The sequence below is a fragment of the Pygocentrus nattereri genome, chromosome 6 (genome assembly GCF_015220715.1).
Source record: "Pygocentrus nattereri isolate fPygNat1 chromosome 6, fPygNat1.pri, whole genome shotgun sequence".
In the NCBI taxonomy this organism is placed as follows: Eukaryota; Metazoa; Chordata; class Actinopteri; order Characiformes; family Serrasalmidae; genus Pygocentrus; species Pygocentrus nattereri.
In genome coordinates, this window is record NC_051216.1 from 11,334,190 (window position 1) to 11,354,347 (window position 20,158).

At 41.7% G+C, this 20,158-nt stretch overlaps 1 protein-coding gene across 1 annotated transcript in view; it reads right to left on the reverse strand.

The window, feature by feature from the left end:
• Positions 1-6,128: 6,128 nt before the first annotated feature.
• The window catches only part of bard1 (BRCA1 associated RING domain 1), a 33,863-nt gene continuing 19,833 nt past the window's right edge, over positions 6,129-20,158 (reverse strand). The window contains exons 9-11 of the mRNA XM_017707318.2: positions 19,289-19,381; positions 13,567-13,664; positions 6,129-7,202 (exon numbers count right to left, since the gene is read on the reverse strand). Coding sequence (XP_017562807.2) covers positions 6,867-7,202; positions 13,567-13,664; positions 19,289-19,381 — 527 coding nt within the window. The 3' untranslated portion in view covers positions 6,129-6,866. The remainder of the gene's footprint in view (positions 7,203-13,566; positions 13,665-19,288; positions 19,382-20,158) is intronic.

The window sequence follows — 20,158 nt, forward strand, 5'->3', positions numbered from 1 at the left end:
CTAGAAGCACTTAAACCAATAAGAACCTCTGAGCAGACTCTGAGGCTGATACAATAGGGTTTTTTTTCCTTACTGGAAAAGCACCCACAAATTAGCTGCATAGAGCTGCAGTGGCCTGGCCCGGGCCTTCGTTTAGAATAAGCTAATGCATAGCTTATAGATTCTTTGGTTCGACTTGAGCAGACAGACCAACCTGGCCAAACAGACCCAGCTCCTGCTTGCTTTCTTTCCCTCCCAGATGATAAATACCAGTCATTAATTCAAAGGTGAATTCTACACAGCCCATGCGATTTATCATAGGTATTTTCCTACCCAAAGAGAATTCATCCTAGTTAACCTTTTGGACCCTGTTGCCCAGCATTGATGAATGAGCTACTTAATAGCAAATCCATGGGTTTGGTAATGAGATGAAAATGAATGCAATAGCATGACCTCTTAAGAAGAGACTGGAAGTTTCCATACATTTTCACCCACCAGCATTTTACCACCCATCTCTGCCAGCAGGCTGCCTGTCTTACATCGTTCTGATCTGGGATCATTCTATTGCATTCTCTCTCATTTACATCTCTGGTAGGACCAGGAGGCCGTTTATGGCTTTCTTAAATGCCAGAAGCTGAAATGGCCCTGGCCATCAAGACGTCTCCGGCAGTAACTAGAGACTTACAGTCGGATGCAAAAGTCTGGGCACCCCTGGTCATGTTACATGTTTTGTTGATTTGCTAAGTGAAAAAAAAACTGTAAACATCTTCTACAGAGACACACTTCTGCACATTATAATGCACAGTAATTGTTTATTTCTTGAATGTAAAATATTGGTGAAAGAGATGAAAACAAAAAATGGCACATTTTATATTTTACTTTTTTTTTCAATATGCTAAACTTAATATACAGAAATACACAGAAATTGTGTGCTAAATGTTCATATGTCATATTTAAATGTGCTCTCTGAGGATGTGTCAACTTATATTAACTTAGAAAAATCAACAAATCATAATTTGACTATGGGCTGCGTGATAATTTAGGATAATTTAGATAATTTAGTATCTGCAGATATTTGTCAAACAGTATCTGCTTTGTACAGATGTTGAGATTAAGACAATTGTTATTATTAATATAAAATTGAGCCTATAAGTGAAAAGGACGACAGTCTTATTTAAATGTGCATACAGTTTGATCCCTTAAAGGACAATTCCATGAATTTAAAAAAATGTCCTCATAATTTAATGGTTGAGATGTAAAATGAAGTCATTCAGAGTGATTTGATGTGAAACGGTTCATTGTAGACAAACTTGCGGACTCGTTTCTTTACAGTGATGATGATAGGAACCAGGAGTCACAATGTCTACAATGCAAACACAGCCATTTGAATTACCACCAAAACCACCAGTCAACATTTCTTCTGAGGTTTTATATTTTATTTTGATGATGAGGTGTTGTTGGGTCATGACAGGACTATTGCCCCACAACACCCTACATACACCTCTCCTATAATCATAAATGGATTTAAAAAAAATACATTATGTTAAATTCTCAAACTTCTTATGAAACTACGCTTCAGGCACCAGGCAGGGCATTCCCAGCTATTCCATGTAATAACTTTCTGTGAGGGAGCTTCCAGAGGTCGGTTCCTATCACCAACCACTGTGAACAATTCTGACTTAGTTATCTATAACAGGGCATTTCAAACCACTCAGAATGACTTGGCTTACAATCAAACAATTTGTTACTATTATTATTATTAATATATTTATTATTCTCTTAAGATAATAAAGACAATAAAAACAACAAAATTATTATTATCTGAAAGAACTGAAGGGGAAAAACCATGTCTCTCAGACTAAAACTACCAATCGCTTGCGTGTTCGTTCGTAGGAAATCCAACCCAAGCAAGCTGTCTAGTCGCTCAGAATGTGGTCTCCATGTTTTTGATCATGACTATTCCTACAGGCACTGAGCTCAAACATGGGTAGAATCAAGTGGAGGGAGTTCTGAGCTGATCCTGCCTCTGTGCAGGCTTTAGAGGGATGCGAGGCATGCCAAGGCACTGGGTCCTTGGCTGCACATTTAAAGCAGCCTTCAAAGCCCTTGGAGGATCTTTTGCCTGGACCTTTATCAAATGAGCAGTTATCCCCTAATTGCTCAATTATGATCTCCTGATTCACTGCCCTTCGCTAAAGGAGACACAGTCATTACTGGTGATCAAAGTCTCAGCCTCACACACTGATCTAACCAACTCGTAGGTTCATCATGCGTTTTATTCAACAGAACGAGTGTTAAAATGCAGCACTGACATTTGTCTTGGGACTTAAACCTACCTTCAATGCCATTAAATGGTGCGGACATGTCTGACATTCTCGGAATACCGCACACTGGTTTACACTGAGCTGACGTCCTTGAGGTACGTGTGGGAACAGCATTCATCCATTAGTGTTCATTTGTGACTTCTGTTACCCGTAGCTCAGCCACCGGTGCACCGCTGAGAAGAAGCGTCTCTCGTCCATTCTTTTATGACAATCATGAAGGAAACTGACAAGGCCTCCGAGATGGACCGCGTTTTCTTTCCGTTCATCTCTGCTTTGCAACAAGTGAAACCTGCGGGAGAAAAGACGATTTTCACCTGCTGGAAGCGTCTGTGAAACTGTCCAACCAAACTGTCTGTAGAGATGTCGTGCACATGGTGTCTGTCTATTCCAGTCTCGAGCACTCCCTCATTCACTGTCCGTTTTGTAAAAGTGACCCACAACAGCCCTTTTTTGAGACACCGACTAACTGTAGCTGGAAGCTATGAAAGATTGTTCTTTGGTTTTTTTTTTTTTTTCTATACAAAAAAAAAAAAAAAACTGTTATAAGAATTTGTGCCTGAAACAAACTGTAACTATTAAGAAAACATACTGTTAAACAATCAGCTTTTATTACACAGTCTCTGTTACTACACGGGCACTGATGGTCATTCTTAAAGCGAACTGTCATTTCCTATATCTATCGTTTAATATAGTAATGTTTACTGTTCAAGGTAAATATTGTTATTATACTATATAAATTCAGAACCAGATGAATATATTTAACAGAAATTAGACGATGAAAACCACAAGTGTTTTGCTGGAATGCAAATGATCTCAATACTCAGCCAAGCATTTGTGTTTTTCATCCAGTATTAAACCAATCCAAGGTGCCCTTCATGATGTACAGACATGTAAATATCTCCAAGCGTACAGTGTGTATTCTGAATTCAAATGTTAAAAGAAGGGACTAAAATGTGTATTATTTATGAAGACAAAAACTATTTTGTTAAATAGACTGAAAAAAAGTGGTATTCAGCAAAAAAAAAAAAAAAAAAAAAAAAAAAGTGTGTGTGTTGATTTATTGTTGCTGTTTCTCTGGTAAGCAGATCGCACCTGCTGGGCCCCATGGATACTCGTGGGGCTGAGGGCTCTGATCACTGATGGTGCGAACGTAGTGTTCTTCAGCGCTGGCGTCAGCATCACTCCACATCCACACATCCAGGTACGCTGGAAAACATCACATCTGCTCTGCCGAGGCACAGCACAGCTCGCAGGCTCCTTTCTGCAAAAGTCAGGAAAACAAGAGAGAACGAGGCAAAGAATTCAGCCCAATTCGGACTTTCGCACATCCAGTAAAACAGGTGCTCTTTAATTACAGGACTGAACAGGTGAGGAGTGGCAGAGTTTGCTTTCGTGAAGACGTCAGAAAATATCTACTGCAAAATTCTGAGACCACCCTTCATTTAACTCCCAGTAAAAACAGCCATTACGTTGCTCATTTCTCAGCATCAGAGAGAAATAAAAAAAGCAGAAAACGTATATTTATATAAATGTTACATGAAAGCCTCAACAACTAAGCATATCAAGTTCTTCAGTGTTTAATCTGTCCACCATGCATTCATTACAGCTTCCATCTTTTTGAAAGACATCTGCAGGGATATTTTTCAACACCTCCAAAGTTCAGTCGCAGAAGTTGGTTGCATTTTCTGCTTCTCACAATCGAAATAATCTCAAACACATTCAGTGATGTTGAGGTCTGGACTCTGGAGTGTTTCCTTTTCTTAGTAACAGCTTCTTGACAGCTACACATCCTTTCTGACCCGTAGCGCTGAGTTGTCTTTTCACAGTGGAAGGATGGACAGAAACACCTGTTCAGATCTGAAGCAGCTTTTCTCCTCTCTCTAAAAGATGAAAGCTTTAGGTGCTGTTCATCTGAAGGGTTTACACACAGGTCACAAAATAAATTAAAAAAACCAACAAACTGGCTCAGTAAGATGGTCACTGTGGGGTGCTGAGATGCACCTTGACAGTTTCTGCAACTTTCTGGAACTGTACTGGAGGGATGATGGTGTCTTAACACACCCTGTGGATGTCATCCTGGAAGAAACCACTCCCATCAGGATAGGAGTATTTTATCATAGTGTGCTGGTTTGCAATGACCCTCCCTTCAAAAGCAACACGTGGAACCAAACCATACCAGCAAAATGCCTCCCCAAGACATAAGAGAGCCAATGTAGACTCACTGTATTGGCCTGTACTGTTCTCTTGGTGTACACCAGGCACTCACCTATAGAGAATATGGCGAAGGATCTCACAGCGTCACGTCTATACAGATCTCCATGGATACATGGAGATAAATATTCTTAAATATTGCTGCCTCATCTCCGAACCGGCAACTTTACAGGAGAAGGAAAAAACACACTTTACTTTTAATGTAAGTCAATGGAACCAGTCATTTTTCCAAATGGTTTTGGGCTGTTTCTTTTGGTCCATTCATCATGAGATTTACACACAATATAAAGGACAGTAGGCATTTTCAAGCTACGTCAAAAATTAAAAAACGCCAAAAATGAAGATACGAGGTTTTGTTCCGACAGCAGCGATATGCATTTATCTTTGTAACAAGGTGTTTATGCACTGCAGTCCTAGTATAATAGCTGTAGATGGACTGTTCAAGCTGACACTGTTAGGAAAACATACCCTGAACTGCTGAAGGTTGAAAGTAGTTTCTCTTGGTACAAAGTTCTAAGCAGAGTTTATGATGCAAGATCAAAAACTTGGACCTGGATCACGAACGTTCTAAAGTTTTGCATCTACAGCATATTTGGGCAACTTGGTGAATAAATAAAAGTGCTCATTCAAGCTCCCACGAAAGTATATTGCAAGTAAGCAAAACAAATGGACCATTGAGCTGAATAACATTACCTCTAATGCTGGTTTGTCTGCAGAGGTCTGAGAAGTATAGGCTGAAATATCAGGAATAGTTTTAGGAGCGTTACGCAGCCACAGAAAACGAAGCCCTTGGGACTGAAAACTAGATTCCAGTCTTATCCCTGAAGCTTTGCTAGGCCCACTCCCTTCAGCCTCTTGTCTGTAAGGTGTGTAAAGTTTGTAGAGCGAGGTGTTACGAGTTGAGCATGCAACCGTTCCGCGCTCTCTCTCTCTCCATCAGCCCACGGGCTTGCCTGTACCCTCTTATTAATCAGGCCTTTGAAACCCTGTCCACGCCACTAATTGCCTCCTCCACCTCCCTGCAAGACGGGGGCCAAGCAATTTAATGTGGCTCACAGCAATCAATAGCAATTAGGAGCATCCCTGAGTAATCCCAGTGAAAGCTGTGTTTTGGGAGATGGCCAAAGAGGACCTCTGAGATGGAGGGCCAGAAGTCTTTCCTTTTTCCCCCTACCCTTTTAAACCTTTGCTGAAATGGCAAAGAAAACTTGTTTGTTTCTTCAGGAGGGAAAGTGCCACCTTGGCAAGTGGAGGACTAATTGGTCGTGTCTTCCACTTCTGCTTGTTGAGTTGCTTCCTCAAATCAATCTCCACACTACCGTCTTCAGGAGCAGACGGAAAAGCAAGAGAAAGAAAAGTTCTTCTTTCACCATAAACAGAGAAAATTAGTCATAGCAAAACATCAAAGAAGCACTGAGGTTTTACAGGTTTAGTAATTACGTAGTGTATTCTGGGATGTAACACTGCCAATGTCTTTTCGTGGTTTTTTTCTACAAGTTGTACAATAAATGCAGCGTTCAAAGTGGGTCACAGCGCCCCCCCCCCCCCCCCCCCCCCCCCCCCCCCCCCATCCCCACCCCCCACCCCCACTACCACTCCCAAATAAAAACCCTTCACATCCTAATTTTCTTTCTTTCAGATGGTATAATTTGTCCCATAAAAAGAAAAGGCACAATAGCCCTGCAAAGCTATTTAACATTTCACAACAGCATTTTGCAGAAGCGAAACTAATCTCAGCAGGATAGCACAAATTTTCTTCTCTTTCACAGTGCTTAACATAGATACAGTAATTATAACCTCATTCATTATCTCTCTCCAAAGTGAATCAAACGTAAAACATAAAAACATCACATACAAAAACAGACCAAGATTTCAGAAATGAGTTATTTTAAACTGAACGCCCTTTTACATGATGCCTCTATTAGCAGGTTTAAGTAAAATTATGTGAAGTGTAAAATCCAGACAGCTCATAATAGACAGTTAGCTTGTGCAGCACTGGGCAAGGCTGACATTTTCTCAACCAGCTAAAAAGTACTGCCTGTCAAGACTGCACTTACCTCAGCTTACTTTTGCAAGTGTGTCAGTACACCATATTTTCAGATAAGGCAGTTCTGTCAGGTCTAACTGTGTGCATTGCATCATGATGAGATAACTGTCATATTTCTTTAAGAAACCATTTATGCGGCTGTTTAACAGGATTTACCACTCAGAGGTGAACATTAGATGTCAAAGCTTGTGTCCAAGCAAGTCAACATGAGCCACAAACATAACTGAGAGTCAGCATGATCGTTCTTATAGATACCAGCTCACTTGACAGTGGCTGTTATATTGATGGTTCGCCGTCCTGAACCTCTAGACCTCAGGCACAGGCAGAAGGCTGAAGGCTTTGATGCAGTCTAGAAGCCACGAGGAGGGGGCTGACCACACTTTGCCCAGACGGACTCGGCTGGGCCTGTAGGAGCCCTCAGGGTCGTAGAGGATGTACTGAGTGCAGAAGGCCTGGTCTGAGCTGGGCTGGGCATGATAGGCCGCCGAGTTTAGTGTCTGGGTGACGTCGCTGTCCGGTTTGGGCTGCCGGCTAAGCAGTTGTCCGCCTCCTGCTTTTACTAGCTGCAGGAGCTCCTCTTTAGGAGGCTTCTGGAAGGATCCCAGCAAATAGAAAAAGCAGCCATCAAACAGCCGTGGCAGCTAAGGAAAGGAAAACGATAAATGAATCAATGAATAAATAAGGAAAGAAACATCCAGAAACACCCCTAAAATATGAGTCACTTTATTTCTGGCGTTATCCAAGAGCAAATGATTTGAGCAGAACACAGTTGTTTTTTCATAAATCGCCCAGCTCTAGACACTTTGCTCTGCTCTCAAGATGCACACACCAGTTTAGGGTTAGAACAGTAAGAGAATTTTCACCTCAATACCAAAAAAAAAATTTGTTACAGTGAAACATCTCAGATTTTCTAATTCATTCCCTTATGAATGCAGAATTCCTCAAACGTCAATTATGTAATTTATGCGACAATTTAAATACAGGCTCACTTCTCAAGTTCTCAAGGGAAACTTAAGGGAGCTCAATTAGATTAACACTCAGGACAAATAAATAAAACAAATTAAATGGATTCTAAATGCTACTGAATAAAACTCACAACTATGTTACAGATATGCTAATAATTGCCCCTCAACCTGTCCGAGTCAAATTAACATGCTTAATCTGATCGACCTAGAGCAGGGGTGGGTAACTGAGGGCCGGAGTCAACACAGTTTGTTGATTTCTTTACTCTGAAACAATGAACCTGAGGTAAATCAGGTGCGGTGGAGGTAAATCAGGTGCATTTGGTCGGCTGGGGGGGGGGGGGGGAGGGGGGGGGGGGGTATGGGGACTGCAGGAATCCAGACCTATAAGACAAGAGTTGCCTACCCTTGACCTGTAGGCAGAACACAATAATGTAATATTAACCTTAAAAGTTAAAGTACCGAACAGTTTACCATGCTGCAGAACTGAAAACGCACTGAAGTTCTGACACATCACACAGCATTATTGCAGTATTGGAAGCGTTTTCTTAGGCCCGATCCAACAGCGGCCCGCTTCTCAAGCTGGGGCTGAATCTCTAACGGCTCCCTGCTCCCTAAGTATCTAGTGCACTACAACGGAATTTACTGAATCCTGGATTCTCTGCTCTCCCAACTGCTACCGCAACCCTATCTGGATTAAGCGGTCTACGACGTTGATGACGATGACGACAATGATGATGATGATGAACACCAACACTGCAAAATACAGCTAAGATAGTATTTTGGACAAATCCACACTTGATAAATGACAATTCAGTTGTTGTGAGGCGGTCAAAGGTGTGTGCATAACGTGGATGTTATGATGGCTTCAAGCGCGGCTCAGCCAATAAGATTTTAGGGCTGGAACGATTTGTTTTATAATAGACATTAAGGGCTGGTTTTCTTGAATAAGGACTAAGCCTACTCTTGAGCAATCCCCCTATATCGATGCAGGATTGCTGCACAGAAATAAATAAATGCTTTTTAATTCCATTTGAAGGTCACATTTTTGGTTAGCAGACTATTCTGGGTTAGTTTAATATAGACTATGACTCTCGTCAACACATTTCAATTTACATAGGGATTCGTTTCTGTGCCCCTTAATGTGTGTGTTCCTTTCATATGAAGAACCAGCTGACAAGGAGTGTGATTAACTCTGTATCACAGTACTCCTCATTTGTGATATGTGCATATCCACTCTGAAATGATGGCTTTTGTTTCTGTTTTTTTAAGTGAAATTACCATTGTATAGGATCCTGAACATGCTATGATTTCACATTGCTCTAACATGTCAAAATAGCCCGATCCTTTTTCATCACTTTTCAATGTGCTGTTACTGTATAGTTTAAAACCAAAAGCAGCAGTTTAAATCCAGAAGCAACACAGTAAAGCAGAGTGTTCCTATAATAGTTCTCAATCACTTAATCAATAGTTTTGTTTTACAACTGCTGGAATGCACTTAGTACGGTAACATGGTTTTAGTGGCATGTCGCTGCAAAAAAGAGGAAGCAATGGCACTGAAGATGCTGCAAGTCTACATGTCCTCTACAGCAGAAGAGTAAGCAGAGCGCAGGAAAGAAACAAAAGGATCGGAACTGGATCAGCCTTAATATCATCGATAAACAAACCATAACAAAAAGCCAGTATTGCTTTCAATTTCCTGCAAGAAATTGCATTTTTTAGCCATTTTTTGACTTTACATTTTAAAATCTCAATACTTCTAGGGATCCACAGGAACCCTGTAGTGGTGGTTTACCATTAAAGATCTCATTTAGTTTAAGCTTAGGCTTACTCTAGGAAACTGACCAGATGTTAATTTCTAATCACATAATGGGTTGGTATTGCAGCATGGCACTGAGAGCTGTGCTGGAGACAGAAAGCCAGAAAAGCTACTGACATGATGCTGAGAGGGACAGCATCGTGACAGAAAGCCAAGTTTCCCTTTTTCTGCTTTTCCCCAGACTGCTCCAAAAAAAAAAAAAAAAACCCAGATCCATGTCTAACTCGGTTCTGCTCACGTACTTACAAGTGATCAAGACAATCTGTGCTTCAAGTTCTAACAAGGACTATCCTTCTTACTCCAAGAGGAAATCATTACCCTGCAATAGGGCAACTTCCAAAAAGCTAATCCAGAAATAAATGTGTGACTGAATAAATAAATAAACAAATAAGTAAACAAACCAGGACACGCATTTATAAAACTTTCAGAAAAAGGAAAACAGATGAAACAGCAACCAGAATAAACAAGCTGAGAGGCATTTTGAGCCTGAGCTGCAGGGTGCTGTCAGTCAGAAGGGAAGAGGTGATGAAGGGCTGGGAGGTCTTTAAAGGTGACTGCTCTCCAGGTGAGAATCAGCTCGGGGACTGACCCACAGCCACAGGCCAGGACAGTGGACAGCATGTGTGTACATGGGTGTCTCCCCAGAGGCCTACAGATGGAGCACATCAGCACGGTTTTTAACCCCAGGCATCAAAAGGCACAACCGAGTGAAGGCACTCAGCTCACACCTGTCACTTAGGACGCCTCGTTGCACCCTTTTAGCTGCTCTTATCTTTAACAGGCTCATGTTAGATCACTGGTCACCAACTCTCCTCCTGGAGATCTACTTTCTTACAGAGTTTAGTTCCATCGCGCATCTAAAATGCCTCCACCTTAAATAACTAATTCTTATGATTCAGCCAATCAAGGACTTCTGAAGAAGATAGGGGGAAACAAGTGAGAGAGCCAAAGTCTGAAGAATGTCTTGTGCATTCAAATACACAGGAGAACTCATTCAGGTCGCTCAGGAAAATGGGAGTCTTTCTCACCTTGTAGTTGGTCTCTTGGACACTTTTCCAGACTAAACTTGGGTCATTAGCAGCAATGAAACTTTTCAGTTTTTCTAAGCACAACGCCATTTCCAAAAAAGTTGGGATGTGAGGTTTAATGTAAATAAAACAGGTAATATAAGTAATATAAACAGCTGGAGGAGCCATTTGTTACTAACTCACATGGCTGGGTGTAAAAAGAGTACTGTAGAGAAACAGAGTCTCTCAGAAGCAAAGATGGGCAGAGGTTCACCAATCTGTGAAACACTGTCAGAAAAATGCTCCTCAACATAAAATTGTGAGGACTTCGAATATCCCACCATCTACAGTACATATCAAAAGTTTCAGAGAATCTGGAGAAATTCCTGTATGCAAGGAACAAGGCAGACGGTCAGTATTGGATAATCATGATCTTTGGGCCTTCAGGAAGCACTGCATTAAAAACCGGTGTGATTCTGTATTGGAAATCACTGCATGGACTCGGAAACACTTCAGTCTGTGAACACAGTTCACCGTGCAACCCACAAATGCAAGTTAAAGCTGTACCATGCAAAGAAGAATCCATGTCAACATGATCCAGAAACACTGAGGCAAAACGGAAAACTGCTCTGGACAGATGAATCAAAATCTGAAATTATTTTTGGAAACCACATATGCCGTGTCCTGGTTTTGTTCAGCAGTAGATCTTAAATTTTATTGTGTAGAGATCCCACGTTGGAGAGGAATAAGAATGGTAAAGGAGTACAAAACCCACACCATCTCAGCCTTAAAAGTGTGCCCGCACATCTACCTCTCAACCATCTCCTAGCCAGACTGAGTAGAGTAAACACACCTGTTGTACGGACATTCAAAATCTGAGGGTTTCTGAATAAACTCCAGAATAATGTCAGAAGAAATGTACCTGAAGATCAGTAACTGTTCCCCACTCTAGCTGATTGTACATCGAATTTGAGGTCAAATAGAAAACATAAATAAAACCAAACACAAACATACAAATGTCTCATCATGGCGACCATCCATGGTGCCATCTTGGTCAGGTTGAACAGCGCACCAGAAAACACCTACAATGGTCATGCGAGCACTGGAACTGGACCTTGGAGCATTGGAAGAGGGTCATCTGTTCCACAAGACAAAAGAACCAAGTTATGTTTCTTTTGTCTCACCTGGATGGCCGGGTCTGCGTACAGTGTGTGCTTAGGGAAGAGAAGGCACCAGGATCCAGCTGTGGGAAGAAGGTAAGTCTCCTGGTGATGCTCTAAACAATGTTCTGCTGGGAAAACCTGGGTCTAGGCACTCATATCAACGTCAATTTAACAAATGCCACCTTCCTAAGCATCCTTGCAAACCAAATACACCCCTTCATTGCAATAACAATGGAGCTTATGTGCTCAGGAATGGTTTGAGGAACTTGACTGAAGAATCCAAACCCTCTTGACACCAGGGGACTCTGTCTGTTGTCTGGACAAGTGAAGGTCGTTGCACGCGCAGGTATTAGACACCCACCCAGCCCATAAGTCACTGGACTGACACAGTTTAATAGCTGATTAGACCCAGCTCATACAGGACAAGTAACAGGTGTGACAAACATGACCATATAACACATAATAAGCAGCCTAACATACAACCTCAGCACATTCATACAGATACAGAATGTATAACACAGCACATTTCACAATAAATTCCTTCATGACAAAGGGTTCAAGGTGATGTCCTGGCTTCCACAGATTTCAATCCGACCCACAGAGGCTCCAACTATCAACTTACAGGCCTTAAAGGACTGCTACTAATGACTTGGTGCCAGATACCACAGGGCTCAAGAGGTCTTGAGTTTTGTGTCTATGTGGAGGACCAACAGTCATAATGTTTTGGCTTATCGGTGTACAGCTTATACAAAAGGAACAGCATCAACCATTTTTCTGTCGTTTTTCTGTTGTTTTAACTGGTTTAGGGATCAAATGTTGGGGTTGGAGTGAAAGAAAAATATTGGGCCTGGTCAGAGCAAATCCATTAATTTTTTTAAGCCATTTCTGATCCCACCTGCTAACCTAGGCGCAATTAAACACCAGAAGGTTGCTCCCGAGTGGCGGAACCGTCTAAGCGTTGGCCCCATCATCAGTAGATCGCGAGGTCGAATGCTGTTGATGCTACAGCCGTCCGTAGCCAGGAGTCCAAGAGAGCACAACTGGCCTCGCTCTCTCCGGGTGGGTAGGATGGCTTCCCCTTCTCCCCCCATCATTCAAGGCGATGGTAGTCAGTGCAGGCGTCTGGTAGCTGACGTAACAGATCTGATGGTTGTCGCTTTCCTCAGAGCACGTTCGGCTGTCCAGTGACGTTGCGTGAGCGGCAGTTCGACAAGATGCGATGGCACTTCACAGGTCTCGAAGGAAGCCTGTGTTAGCCTTCACCCTCCTAGCGTTGATAGCATCATGTGATTGGGGGAGTCCGAACTAGCGGGTGTAATTGGAGACGACTAAATTGGGGAGAAAATTGAGAGCAAAACACAAACTTCTGCAGAGCTGTCGCCCAGAGGGAACGCAATTTGGCACCTCTGCTCAAGACAGTTAAGGAAAAAAGTATCTGAACAAGCTCCATCATACTCATATCCACTGAGAAAAGGCTTGTTAATTAGCAGATTAGTTGGTTCAGGTGTTTCAGAGCAGAGAAAACAACAACAACAACATACAAGGCTTTAAAAGTGCTAAAATTTATTAGTAGAATTAACTAGCACAAAGTCCTTTCATACTCAGCTAAACACTGCGCGCCCCTACCCGTCCTTCTGTCATGTTCAATATTTGCAGTGGAAATGTTATTAGCTTAAACTGTGCTGTTTCTCCATAGGCACTAAATTTACACTGAACACAGAAGTTTAGTGAGACCATATCGATGACCTAAATGGTTCCACAGAGTAAAAGTGCTCCTCTCAAGAGCCATGCTGTTTCAGGTCCATTGCCTCCACTAGAGTCATCTGCCCCCAGGGAAGAGTGAAGCTTTCTAAATGAGCCACAATCCATACGGCAGGCGGTAATAAAAGCCAAGGCACCCAGAGGATGGTACGAGGACCTGCTGGGCCCACACAAGAGGCCATTAAAAAGGAAAGAGCACGGACTGGCATTAGTCTGCCCTTACCGCGTCTCTACAGAGAGAAAGCTAGCTGTCGATAACCGTTAGAGCTCACACCTGTATCGGCTTCACTCACCAGATTGTCCCCGTTCACACGAGCCCGCCGCGGCCCCTCGCCCGCTGCAAACTCGCTCTCCTCTAGCCACCTGCCCTGCTGTAGGCAATCAGCCAGCCCTGAGAGAGAGAGAGAGAGAGAGAGAGAGAGAGAGAGAGAGAGAGAGAGAGAGAGAGAGAGAGAGAGAGAGAGAGAGAGAGAGAGAGAGAGAGAGAGAGAGAGAGAGAGAGAGAGAGAGAGAGAGAGAGAGAGAGAGAGAGAGAGAGAGAGAGAGAGGTGACGGAGTTTGTGTCCAATAAGTATTACAAATGTACATCTTACATTCTAACTGCTTAGAAGTTTACAAGTTTACAAACCCACATTTTGTGAATTAATACATGAATGTGAACCACAACATGAGAAGATTTTCATTTAACGGCCAACATATTAAACAAATAACAAAAGCATATAGTTTTTCATTCATTAAACATTATTCATTCATAATATTAAACATCTTTGATGGCAAAAGTATGTGAACTGCCATCAGAAACTGGTGTGATCCCCTTGAGCAGCAATGATTTCAAGCAAAGTGGTCCTATAACTATTGATCAGTCCTGCACTTTGACTTGGAGGAATCCTGGCTCATTCCTGCAGAACTGCTTCAAGTCTTGCTGCTTCTGTTGGAGCAGCAAAATAGTCCCAAATGTGATACTGCCACCATCATGTTTCAAAGTCGGGATGAGGTAATGGGAGTACACAATCAAGCAGTGTAAGAGAGGCCTGCAGATCCTTAGACGTTACCCTGGGGTTAGTTATGATGTGCCAGAATATTCTACGTCTTAAGTCTTAATCATTTTTTTGCTGGATGACAACTCCAGGGAGAGGAAACAACGATGTTGCATTTCCTCCATTTGTACACTATCTGCCTGACAGTGGATCGGTAGTCCAAAATTGATTTGGAATTTCTTCCAGCCTAATAAGTACATACAAATAATGTTCCAAGATTCTCCAAATACTGAGACATGGAATGCACTAATAAAGACTAAGGCCCAAACCCATTTCACCTCTTGCCCCTACCACTTAGCCCTTAGCCCACTGTTTTGTGCGTTCCCGTAAGGGGTTAGGATGTCCCCATTTTTGTTGAGATAGGGCGAAGTGTTAGGGCTACATGCAGGTTTTTCAGAGGTACACTCCAAACGCAGTGCTATGAGAAAAAAAGGAAAACCGGCTGCACAAGCAACCAAAGAAACCCACAAAAGTGAGAATTTTCTCTATTAAAAAATTACGATAATGCGCCCCAAGTGGTGCGACTGTCTAAGTGTTCCCTATCACCAGGAGATGAAGAGTTTGATTGAAAAGCTGCGGTGGCTGACTTCACAGGTCTTGGAGGAAGCCTGTGCTAGCCTTCCCCTCCTAGCGTTGGTAGCGTCGTGTGAATGAGTAACTAGTGCTAGCAAAAAAAATAATAAATTATATATATATATATATGATAATCACTCTATTATCTTAGTTTAATCTTATTTCAATGTATTATGATCCTTTTTTTCTTCATAACAAGCATAGACACTTGGTAACTCCTCGTTCCAAGGGGTTAGGGTGACACTCAAAATAAGGGGTAAAAGTAAAAAGAAGTGGGCCCAAGTCTTACTGGTGAAAAAAGTGCTTGATTTTTTATTTTTTTTTTAATAAAGTGGGGTGATCCACACTCACACCTGATTGTTTTCCAGTTGAATGAACCTCTAACCGAAATCGGCAGCTATACCAAACTGACAATTCTAGAGATTTGCCTACTTTTGCCAACAAATACATTCAATATTAGATCACTTTGTTCAACAAATGGATGAAAAACTACATAATTGTGGTTTTTTTAGTGTTATTGGGTTATTATACACTGCTATGACTTGATCTGATCATGTTCACAAAATGACAATGTCCCCAAACACCACTGGAACTGGATGCGAGTGCACACACACACACACACACACACACACACACACACACACAGAGAGAGAGAAAGAGAGAGCGCGTGCCATGGACTCATTGTGCCATGGATCACCATGGTGAATATAAATGCTTTGCATATCTCAGGGCTACATGTTCAAAGCCAATCCAGGCAGTGATACAACATTTCCTTAAAAGATGCGAATCATGGTGTGTTTATGTCTGAGCAGCAGGACATGGATTTCAGCGCGGAGACAGACGACAGGAAAACGAGGACACGCAGGTTCTTTTCAAATAAGGACAAAGGAGAGTTTTTTCAGCAGCTGAGATATAATGCCTTACAGAAAAGGGCCCACGTTCTCATTTCCTGATTTCACTGCTCCAGCATACAAGCATGCCCAGCAAAGACAGCAGCTGTTGTTGCAGCTCCAGCAGACGCCTATTACTTGCATTTTTTATACCCTGCACTGCTTTCACAAATATCAGGTCGTTTTTATGCTCACTTCGTCCTGGAAAGCAGGACACTTTTTTAAAGTGCTCTATTGGGAACGGCAGCTATTGTCTATTGTTCTACTGTGGGTGGTGACAAAGGACCAGAAGAACAAGCAGGCCCGTCACAGTGCCCCTATAAAAGTAAGTTTTCAAAATTGGAGGCCACAGGTAGGGTCAGAGGAGGCAGCTTAATCCCTGATTATGCTCCTGAGAGAAGCGTTTCTCTTCACCTTTCAATTGCTGCTGAGGAGAGCCAAGAGTGCAAATGGGCTTCAAATGAAAATCAAATCGGCGAGGTAACCATGCATTTCTGCCCACGTTCCCTCTGCAATCTCTTAGCCTAATGGAAAACCCACTTTAGATTAAAATTTTGCATGCCGTTGTGGCTATGTGACACACAGCCATTAGCAAGATAGTCCTTCTTGCATCCTCCTAGACCAGTCAATTGCTATCTCTATCTCCTGCACAGCACAGCAACAGTTCCTAACAGAAAAGCATATAAGTAACGTTAAGTAAACCGTGCAAGGGCGCTAAAAACCCCACATACGTTCGCATGCTCTCCTCCACAGTAGTCATCAGCCATAATTACATTTCCTCTGCCTCTTTAATTACAGCTTTCATTTCCAGAAGCCCTGTCGTGCCGGTGGTGCCAACTCCAGAACCCGGGGTTAATCCAGTTCCCTCTCCGGACGATAGGGCCATCTCATTAGCTGAGTGGCGAGGACCCATTAGCATATCAGCTAATTAGATTCACAATGATGAGGAGACTGTGTTTGTGTGTCTATGTATGCAAGCAGAGGTTTCAGAGTGCAGTTAATGTACCCAGAGCAGTGAATCAAGATGCAGAAAGCAGAGGAGAATGTGTTTAAATGATGGGAGGGGGGGGACAAATTGTAATGGAGTAAAAAGTCAGATATTTGACTTTGAAATGTAGTGGAGTGAAAGTAAAAAGTCGCCCAAAATGAAAATACTTAAGTACAGATACACAAAAAAAAACTACTTAAGTACAGTAACGAATTACATTGACTTAGTTACTGTCCACCACTGGTACATAATCTGTAAAGCACAAGTGCTGTACCAAGGGGATATGCTTAGAAAACAAAACAAACAAATAAATAAATAAATAAACCAACATGAAGTGTATAACAAAACAACTACAATCAATTCACAGAATCAAAGGCTAACCAGTAAAAACAGTTCTTTAATCTAGACTTAAAAGCATTAGTAGTGGGTGCAGACCTACTGTCCAGAGGCAGCCTGTTCCACTGTCTCGGCAGCTAGGTAGCAAATGAGATACTCTAAAGAGACTGAGGGGCATCTCTGATTTTTTTTTTTATTGATTCACTGTTTAGAAGACTAATTTGTCCACTTTTTTTAATAATGGTATCATAGTCATTACACCCTTACGTATAAAAAAAAAATCAAAAATTACATACAATAAACATCAAAATTAGTACGAGCTTCAAAGAACAGACACTATACTGTAGCTGAGAAAGCATTACATAACAGCAACATTTCACAAAATTAGTTTCAGCCTAACCACCACAAAAAGCCTGGAGGGTATCAAGGTTAAAACTCAGCTACTGGGTTCGAGCATATGATGCAATAATCATCAAAGGCCAAGAAAACCCTGCTTAGGCTGTGCATAATGATATTCTAACCTTCCCCAGGATATCCACCATCATTTTACGACTGCTGTCGTTTTAAAATGTTTATACATGTATATACATAAAAAAAAACTACAGAAGTAGCTCCAGCTTGACGGTTTCACAGGAGAAGGAAAAACCCATTTCTACAGCAAGTTAATGTAAAGAGATTTTTTTTCCCAAGCAATTCTGGAGCATTTCTGCTGGTCCAATCATCGTGAAATTTCACACAATGTAAAGAGGAGCTGGCTTTCTCAAATTTTGCAAAAGATAAAAAAAAAAAAGGAACAAAAATGTACTTTTTTTGGACAGCAACAAAATATGCACGCCTGTGCACACCAGACTCTTTCCATTTCAAAAGGCTGAAACAGTCGCACAAAAAGCAGAGACTAAAGTGAATCAAAAGCCTGTGTTTTGCTTTCATATGGCCCTTGCAGAAGATTTAAAAATTTATAAAAAGAAAATAGAACAAGATGTGGAATACTGGAAAAAATGGGTTTCATAAAAGCTGTTTGTAACTGAAGTGTGTTTCTGTATCTCCAGTGAAACAGATAAACTGATTGATTACGTGCGCACACAAAAAAAATAAATAAATAAATGCCGAGAAAGGGGTGGAGGTGGGGTGGTGGAAATAACCAGAATTCCAGATTTGAGAAGAGCAAGGCTTTCTCTGCAGCGTGTCTGATAAATGCTGTGTCCACAGTAAATTGGGCATCAAAAGAGGGATGAAAGACCAGCAGGCACTCTCGAACACACTGGATGGCAGACCTTGAGCAACACATTCCACAAATACTGCGGATTCACCACTAACAGCCAACAGCCATGGGAAACCAACATGAGAGTGAAATCATAACTCGGAGAGCTCACTCTTCTTGAGCAGGGATCTCTTTTACGATGTAAATGCTGTTTGTGGTATTGTGCTGCTGTAGCATCTCAGAGCATGAGAAGATGTCTAGGATCAGCTTTTCTTGGTCCATCCAGCTCAAGATATGAAAGGCAAAAACTGACTCTAGATCAGCTCTACTGCTCTTAGGCCTGTTCACACCCTGCATTAACATGCATGGGTGATTCAATCGTAAGTACACAGCGCTAATTACAGCTGTGAACCTGCCACTGCAATGCCATCATTCAAGCGACCTTCAGAGGTGGTCAGGGACACATGACCACATAACATTTGCAATGTAAACATTCAAGTGTGTTGAGTCCTTGGAAACGCTGAACGACCAATTTCAACATTTCTTGTGGAGTTCCACAAGGCTCAATTTTAGCGTCTTTGCTTTTCCCTTGAAAATGTTACGTCAAGGTAATATCAAGAAGCATGATATTAATTTTCATAGCTAGGCTGATGACATGCAATTATACATTTCTGAAAATCAAGACTTCACAGGCTTATCATTTGTATATCAGGTATTTGTTAGTGGATATCAATATTTGGGGAGTCCTTGTTCTGTTATTACTCTTCTAAACTGTGGACCTCAATTCCACCTTCGATTAAGCAACTTTTAAGCAACATCTGAAAATGTATTCCTCTAATTTAGCGTTTAATTAAAAGTCTATCTCAATTTTTTTTAATCTATTCCATTTTCCCCTTATATTGCTGTTTCCAAACAGTAATTATAATAAAAGAAAAAAAAACTCGCACTTAATTTCTTCATTGCTAATGAAGCAAGTTGAAGTGAGCTTACATCTAAAGCTGACGACCCAGCAGCCGCTCAGGATGCCCTGCAGTGCGGTCAGAGTTGCGGGCACAGGACCGTCTGGCACAACCACATGGGTGACTAAAAAAGGACAGACAGAACTGCAATTAGAATACATCACAAATCAAAGCAAGACAGAATAAATCTCTCAGTCAATTCCAGCCAAATTAGGTGGGGAAGCTACCTGGACTCAAGAAAATTAGATTATTTAAAAAATAGCTCATAGCTCAATGAAGTAAATCTAGGGTTGGCCTGAATAACTTCTATTAGTTTGCTATGTAATCATTCTCTATCTAGGAAGCTTTGCTTTTTTATCCAGACACAAACACTGTGGTCTAAACTACAGTTACACTGATCGGTTATTGTTAATATTTGGAACAATAATCAATAATAAGAGCTACATTTAGTGGGGTAGGATTAGCCACAGTTTCAGCAGTAGAGATGGGTAATTCAGGTCCAGAAAGGTCCTCAGATCCTACTCAGGACTTTGGTCTAACTGCCTGGACAGCTCTACTGCTGGTTTAGCCACCTGGATAAGCCATGCAGTTGGAGCAAAATCATGGTGAGGATTTTTTTAATCTGGGCTGGAATTGCCCATCTGTATTCAGAGGTCTCGATGCCTTTGAGCCTATGTTCTCTTAGCTTAGATGAAACCTAGATCCAGGAGGACGATCTGCACCGGTCGAGCAGGGTACCTGCCTAGCTACTTCCAGGGTGACTCTAGTCATGTTCAGATGATCCTGTAGCTCCAATTCCACTCTCTGTAGCTCAGCTAGGATTGTGCAAGTTCCACTAAAAAAGGCAAACTAACCAAATAAAATACCTTGATAAAATAAATAAAAACAAGTGTATTAGCAG